The 7,034-nt window shown below is 60.8% G+C and overlaps 1 protein-coding gene across 3 annotated transcripts; it reads left to right on the forward strand.

Moving 5' to 3' along the window:
- Window positions 1-796: 796 nt before the first annotated feature.
- Window positions 797-6,468, forward strand: LOC8025717 (nuclear hormone receptor E75). 3 transcript variants are annotated; one of them, XM_029967400.3, is made up of 6 exons: window positions 797-1,099; window positions 1,650-1,738; window positions 3,000-3,144; window positions 4,135-4,373; window positions 4,660-5,059; window positions 5,136-6,468. In XM_029967400.3, exons 1-6 carry the CDS (start codon window positions 1,009-1,011, stop codon window positions 6,092-6,094), a joined length of 1,923 nt encoding a protein of 640 aa, XP_029823260.1. In that variant the 5' UTR covers window positions 797-1,008; the 3' UTR covers window positions 6,095-6,468. The 3 variants fall into 3 exon arrangements, with proteins under 3 accessions (XP_029823260.1, XP_029823261.1, XP_029823262.1); XM_029967401.3 differs by lacking the exons at window positions 797-1,099; window positions 1,650-1,738; window positions 3,000-3,144 and adding an exon at window positions 3,390-3,672; XM_029967402.4 differs by lacking the exons at window positions 797-1,099; window positions 1,650-1,738; window positions 3,000-3,144 and adding an exon at window positions 3,747-3,887.
- The last annotated feature ends 566 nt before the right edge of the window (window positions 6,469-7,034 follow it).

The following is a 7,034-nucleotide window of genomic DNA, read 5'->3' on the forward strand; positions in this document are numbered from 1 at the left end:
TAACAATAAACAGTAAGCAAGAAAATGAAAAAGATGACGTCTATAGATATTTGTTTCTCAAAAATTCTTCGAAACACAAATACCGTTTGTTAAACTTCTTAACACCATTGGGTTTTGACGTTCATATTATATTCCCGTGCGGAAAAATACCGGGCGATAAACAAAACCCCTGAATGCGAAAAACAAACGGCGAAACGCGCACAACAAACAAGTCTATTCCGGGAATCCAGGATGCGCGTCTGAATCGCCACGTCTCCGAGCCAAGAGCGCGAGGACGGCAGAAGCGCGAGCCCCGGCGAGGACCCCAAGGCGGCGAGGGCGGCGTGGGCGACGTGGAAAGGGCGCTGGCAGAGGTCGTTAGGCCCGGCGGGGACAAAGACCGGCTGGAAAAGGCAACGCTTCCTCCTCGGAAAAAACAAGGAGCTCCGGGTGCCTGACCCAAGGCGCGAACCGGGAGAGAAGGAACGAGCGCGAGCCCCGTGCTCAGGGCGGAGACAGCCCGGCCTCAGCGATGGGCGGCATGTCGTTGACCGAGCCCTTTTGTGGCAGCGGGAAGTTTGCACCCTTGAAAAAAAGTATTTCACGTGGAGCGTTGACTTCAAATATTGATTCATAAAACGCGAGGTTAGCGACACACTGGCGTAGTGGCTGGGTCATCGAACTCCGAAGGGGGCGGGCGCAAGTTCCGCCGGGCCAATCAGCTTCCGGCGCGGCGCGCTCCCATTGGCCCTCGCCGGCGCTCACGTCAATCAACATGGCGAGGGAAGGCGCCTCGCCTCGCGCACAAAACTAGTAGCGGTGAACTTGAGCTGTACGATTTGGCCTGCTTTCTCCGCGCGGACAAGTTGGGCTGCTAGCCGCGCTGAAACCGGTTTGCCGCCACTTTCACTCGGAGGAGCGGAAGGAAGCGCCAGTCCTCCGGCGGTGCGCTCTCGCGAACGGATGTGCCCGGCTACGCCGCGTCGCTGAACTTGGCCGCCTCCCGAGCTCCACGCTCGCTGCCCAGCCATGATTCTCACCGAGAAGGATCTCCAGCTCTTGGCCACCTTGCCCTTCCAGCAGCAGCAGCTCGAGCGCAAGGACGCCGATCTCAAAATAGGTGTGTGCCGCGTGGACGCCGACCAAGGATTACGCACGCCCGGATGCATTGTTGCGCGGACCTCGGTCGCCGTGTTGGTTGCTGCCGCTCTTCGCGGACTCCCGGAGCGCGGGGCTGTCGTCCGAGATCGACTTCGGGCGGCCCGACCAACCGCCCGAACGAGACTTGGACGCCGGCACGCCGCTCTCGGAGGAGCCGTCGGCGAGCCGGCACGAGGCTTCGCCGCACGACACCGCGGAGCTCCTAGGGACATTTGTTCCCTGGGTGTCGTTGACCCGAATAGCCGCGCGTTTCTATGGCGACGCGGAGAGAGAAGAAAAAAAAAAAAATGTTTATCGGAGGGGTTCACTGACCTAGTGTGCACGCACGGTGGGGGAGAGGGGCCGCGCGCGCCCGAGAGTTCGTTGACCGAGTGAGCCAGCGCGAGCGCCATCTTGGTTGCTCCTGGCAACGCCGTCGGCGTAGGGAGTGGGGAGTCGCGGCTGGGGAGCGTCCAAAAATCGTCTTGAGCTCATGTCGGCCTCCTGTTTCTCTTCCCGCTTCTCTGTAGAATTCGACGGGACCACTGTGTTGTGCCGGGTCTGCGGAGACAAGGCCAGCGGCTTCCACTACGGTGTTCACTCGTGCGAAGGATGCAAGGTAAGCTCTTGTCGATTCACGACGCGGTTCTGGGCACGGAGGGCGGTTTTTCGTCTTGCAGGACTGAGGGAAGCACGACCTCGGTTTCCCTCATTCACTGCGCGACCGAGAAACGCGGCTGAGCAGCCCGGGTGCACGTTTGGCTCGCGTTGTTCTTGCCGCGGCTCGTGGCGATATGAAATGTGCGCGCGTTGTATACAACGCGCGCACAGTTCAGACAGTGCAGGTGGCGATTCAGTGTTCTGTCGCGATCGCCCCCCTCTACGCGTTTCGAGGAGCACGGAATGTCGGAGCAGGAGCGGCTTCTACAGAAACGGGTTGTGTGACAGGCATCTTAAAAGTCGGGAGCACAATGGAAGGAGCGTTCTCAGAGTTGCGAGCCCCTTGGGCCGCTGCTTTGTTGGACGGGCTTCCATTTCTCCCAACAGCTCGGGGCCGACGAGTGTTCCAATCCAACAATGGGCGGTCGGGCAGGATGGGGGACAAGTTCTGACCCAGCGAGCTATTTCACTTTCGGCGACCAAGCGCCGACGGGCCCCAGTTCCCTGCTTTCGGCAGAGTAGGGGAGCCCCCAAAGGCCTTATCCAACAAAGGGCGGGTGCTTTGTTCCGCGCTCCCCCGACCCTTTTGTGAACTAGTTTCACCTTCCTCCCCGAAACTTGTCCCCTGCTCCAGTTCCCCCAAACCGCGGGCTGTTTGCCCTCGCCGTTCCCATAGCGACGGGCAGGTGTGCCCTTGACGCGTTCATTCAACTTGGCGAGGTGAACGTACCCGCGAGACCCAAAATCACATTTATCTGCGCCGCCATTGGTCGCAAGCCCCGCGCTTCCATTGGCTACCGAGGGGAGAGATGGAAAGTTATTGGCCCGTCTGCCAGGCGCCCCTCTCCCGTCCTCCTCCGGGGCCGAGTTGAACGGCCGCCCGGTCGACGAACTGCTCCGTGTTTTTCGCTGGGGGTCACGGTCAAAGCTGTCCTCCTCGCCCGGCGAAAACAACAAAACGGAACCATTGGGACGCGGAAAGCTTTGCCGGGCCGGTCACTTCCTGTGCTCGGCCCTTGTTTTGGTACCCGCCGCATGTACCGCAAAGCGGCGCCGCTCTTCGCTCGGCCGTGCGCGCCTAGTTCTGCACCTTGGAACCCTTTGTGTCGCGCGCTCATGGCCGCCCGCCGGAAGGCCCGGTGTCGCAACCGCTTGTCAACTCGCGCTGTTACCACACCCCACCGACTAGGTCAATAGCGAGAGCGCCGTCTGTCTTGCAGGGATTCTTCCGGCGCAGCATCCAGCAGAAGATTCAATACCGGCCGTGCACCAAGAATCAGCAATGCTCAATTCTTCGCATCAACCGCAACCGGTGCCAGTACTGCAGGCTGAAAAAGTGCATCGCGGTCGGCATGTCTCGTGATGGTACGTACCCTGCTTCTTGACGCTTCGCGAGGCCGGAGTTTATCCACCGCGAGAAGTTCGTGTTTAGCTTGCCGCCGCGCGGTCGTCACCGTGACGTGGCGTTGTGACGCGGAGGAGCGCCGCGTCAACAAACATCGGCGCGCTGCGGTGCGGGGAAGCCCCCCCGCGCGCCGCCAGCCTGGCGGCGTCGTCAAGAGATGGCGCCAGGGGCGGCGTGTCGGCGGAAGCTGACTGTTTCCTGCGGTAGATGGCGCGCCTCCAAGGTCGACGCGCAGAAGTAGGTCGCCGCGCGGGCGTTATTAAACAAGTTCAAGGGCAGGAGCTCGAGAGGGAAAGCGGAAAAGGAGTGACGTTATTTCACCGGCGCTTGGCTGGCTTGGCGCTCTTCCTTGTGGCGACAACATCGATGGGCAGCGCCGATACGCAGTAGGCACAAGAGCTCGGGCCTCGACTCCGACGCGAGCATGATGATGGCTCCGGATCCTAGGCCGGCCAATGCGGGCTACCTTTATTATGTCGACGGGAAACGTAAGTCAGCCTCTGACCGCGCTTCCATCTGTTGATCGCGAGGCGGACCGCTGCGCCGCCGGCTCCCGCTCGAGAGCGATGACTGCGTCGCGCGTGTGCTCTTCGTCGTCGAGGTGCCGGCGAGCCGCGTAGACGCGCGCCGCGGGGTGTCCGTGCCGTCGTCGCGCGCTCTCTTCGGCTTCCGACCGCCGTCGCGGACGGACGACCGATGCAATGTACGTTCGCTTCTCTGATCGTGTGTCGCGCGCTGTGTGCGACTCGGTTTACCGTGTTTGTGGGGCCGGTTGCATTCGATCTGTTCGGTGCGCGATTTCCTGGGTTGCGGAAACCCCAATCGTGCAATTTTTTTTTCTTTTTTTTCTTTTGCGCGCGGTGCGTTGTTACCGTGGGTTTATCTCGCTTCGACAGGCGTTTTGACGGGTTCTGACTGACGTAGCGCCGTCTCTTTCTTCCTCTCTGCAGCCGTGAGGTTCGGGCGTGTTCCAAAGCGCGAAAAGGCCAAGATCCTGGCCGCGATGCAGAAGGTGAACGCGAGCTCGCAAGAGAAGGCCCTCGCGGTCGAACTGGAGGACGAGATGCGCCTGTTCGACACCGTGGTGCGAGCTCACGAGGAGACCTGCGACTTCACCAGCGACAAGGTGGCTCCGCTGTTGGAACGTGCCCGCGCCCACCCCATCTACACGCAGTGCCCGCCTCAACTGGTGAGTGTTGTGCTCGTGCTTGTGGGCAAGTTTCCGATGGGGTTGTCGCCGGAGATTGTCTGTGCGTGTCGCGGCCGCAGTGCTGGTGGGCGCCGGCAGTGTGGGAGTTACTTCGGGCATTGTTGTATGCTACGCAGCTTTTGAGATCTGCTGGCAAAGTTGCCTCGCAGGTGTCAATCACTGCCGAGCAGACTCTGCGTGAGTGTCCTTTGTAGTGGCGTGGCGACTGTCACCGCTGCATCGCTGTCTTAGCGCAGTGACTGAGCTCGCGCCACTTGTCGCGCAGGCGTGCCCCTTGAATCCCACGACGCAACCGGCCGAAGGCAGCGCCGGGCCCTGGCTCATGGAAGACTTCTCCGAGCGGTTTTCGCCGGCGATCCGCGGTGTGGTGGAGTTTGCCAAGCGCATTCCGGGGTTCAGTCTACTGGCCCAGGACGACCAGGTGACGCTGCTCAAGGCCGGCGTCTTCGAGGTGCTTCTCGTGCGGCTGGCCTGCATGTTCGACACCCGCAGCAGTTCCATGGTCTGCCTCAACGGCCAGGTGCTGCTGCGCGAGTCGCTTCACTCTGCGAGCAACGCGCGCTTCCTCTTGGACTCCATGTTCGACTTCGCCGATCGCCTTAACGCCCTGGGCCTGTCCGACGCCGAGCTGGGCCTCTTCTGCTCCGTCGTGGTCATCGCACCCGGTGAGTAGCGCTCTTGCAGTGTGTCCCCTGTCGCTGTTTGGGCTCGGTGGCTAACCCTGGTTGTGTCCGTCGGCAGACCGGCCGGGCCTCCGCAACACCGACCTGGTTCAGAAGATGCAGCGACGCCTGACGGAGGTGCTCCAGAAGGCGGTGGCGGCGGGCCACCCGGACCGGCCCCAGCTGTGCGCCGAGCTGCTCAAGAAAGTGCCGGACCTGCGCACGCTCAACACCCTGCACTCTGAGAAGCTGCTGGCATACAAGATGGAGCCCGCCACTCCACCGTACCTGGACCACTGGGGCCTGGCGGAGGACTGGAGCCCCGCGAGCCCCCGGTCGGTGGCGTCGTCGACCAACTCGCTGGACGGCGCCAAGAGCCCCGTGCGGTCGGGCTCGTTCTCGAGCAGCACGGACTACTCGCCCGACAGCCCGGCCAAGCCGTTTGCCAAGGTGCGGCGCCTTGACTCGCCCACGGACTCCGGCATCGACAGTGGCAAGGAGCCGAGCTGCTGCACTCCGACGGCGTCGGTGTGCTCGAGCCCGCGCTCACTGGACGAGAAGGTGAAAGAGGTGGCCGAGGAGGCGGCCGACGAGGACATGCCGGTGCTCAAACGGGCCCTGCAGGCACCACCCCTGGTCAGCCCCAACCAGCTCATGGAGGAGGCGTACCGGCACCACAAGAAGCTGCGCGCCGTGCGCAAGGAGGCGGCCTCCAGTTCGGCCGACCTGGCCTCCAGCCACAGCACCCTGGTGGGGCGGCTGCAGCAGGCGCCGCGCTTCCTCAATGAGCAGCAGCTCAAGCGCACCGACCTCATCCACAACATCATCATGCGCAACGAGGGCCCCGCACCCAAGTTCCCCCCCTTCTACCCGCCCTTGACGTGGGTGGACGCGTCGCCCCCGCGCTGCCCCTACAGCCCTCCGGGCCCCGGCGCCAGCCCCCCGCTAGTCCTTTCTGACGGCCAGCAGCCGCTCAACCTGTCCAAGAAGCCCGCCAGCCCGTCTCCGCTGGCTGCTCTCAAGACTGAGACGTCTTGAGCGCCTGTGTACATAGCGCCCTGGGACGCATAAGTTATACACACTGTACAGAGAACGGTCAGCCCCGCCGGGGCGGCTCAAAACTAATATAAGTTATGGTGGACCTATCGAAGATGGCGCTGCTGCGGGAGCCAGTATTACGTGCAATCATTTTCTCCGTCGTTTGTCGCCCTCCGTGTGCTTTTATTATTTATGGAGCCAACCAGTCCTTAGTGAGGTGTTGTAAATTATGGAGTGTGGCTGTGCATCTGTGTCTTGTGTTGCTGTCTGTAGTGTGTGGTCGGTATTCCCCCCCATCATTTTCTGTATAAAGGCTTATTTCTTTCCAGCCATTTCTTCAGAATAAAAAAAAAACAAAAGTGGTGATGCCTAAAGCAGTCCCAGTGTGCATTCTTTCTGGCCCTGGGAGTGTAAGATGAGGGCTTTCCTAGAGTTTTGCCTTAGAGCTTAGGATCAGTGGTAACTGCTGCTGCTCTCTTGGAGTGGGAATCGTCCGCCTGACCTCGGACCGTTCTAGCTCCTGGGAAACGCAGCCACTCCCATTCCCCCCCGCACAGTCTGGCCCAACGAGTGTTGCTCCGAAATGTCTGACCCGTTCTTAAATGGAGTACCTTGTTCCACCACATTGTGCGAGGGCTTTATATTGTCCTGGACAAATGTGCCCAGTATTGTGTACGTGCAAGGGTACTGTAGTTTAGACATGCTGAATGTGCTGTTGCAGCCGTCAGTGATGCGCCTTTTCCTGAAACGCAGGCTGTTCCTCTTTTTCAATGGATCCCTTTAGACAATCGCTCCTTCTGGTGTGCAAATACGTGAAAGGTGCTCAACAGGGGTGCCTCCACTCCCTCCACCAAAGAAGCAGGATCCCTCTTGCTCTGTTGAGCTGCAGTGACCTTTAGATTGGGCTCCTATTGTGGCTTATACTTTGTCTGAAGTTCCT

Source organism: Ixodes scapularis, unplaced genomic scaffold, assembly GCF_016920785.2.
Source record: "Ixodes scapularis isolate PalLabHiFi unplaced genomic scaffold, ASM1692078v2 PGA_scaffold9__187_contigs__length_104089568, whole genome shotgun sequence".
Taxonomy (NCBI): domain Eukaryota; kingdom Metazoa; phylum Arthropoda; class Arachnida; order Ixodida; family Ixodidae; genus Ixodes; species Ixodes scapularis.

Excerpts from the sequence above, each read along its gene's own strand:
- LOC8025717 (XM_029967400.3), top strand. The coding sequence starts at position 1,009 with ATGATTCTCACCGAGAAGGATCTCCAGCTCTTGGCCACCTTGCCCTTC. Across the intron at positions 1,100-1,649 it reads GGACGCCGATCTCAAAATAG|AATTCGACGGGACCACTGTG; the intron begins GTGTGTGCCGCG and ends GCTTCTCTGTAG. Across the intron at positions 3,145-4,134 it reads GGTCGGCATGTCTCGTGATG|CCGTGAGGTTCGGGCGTGTT; the intron begins GTACGTACCCTG and ends TCCTCTCTGCAG.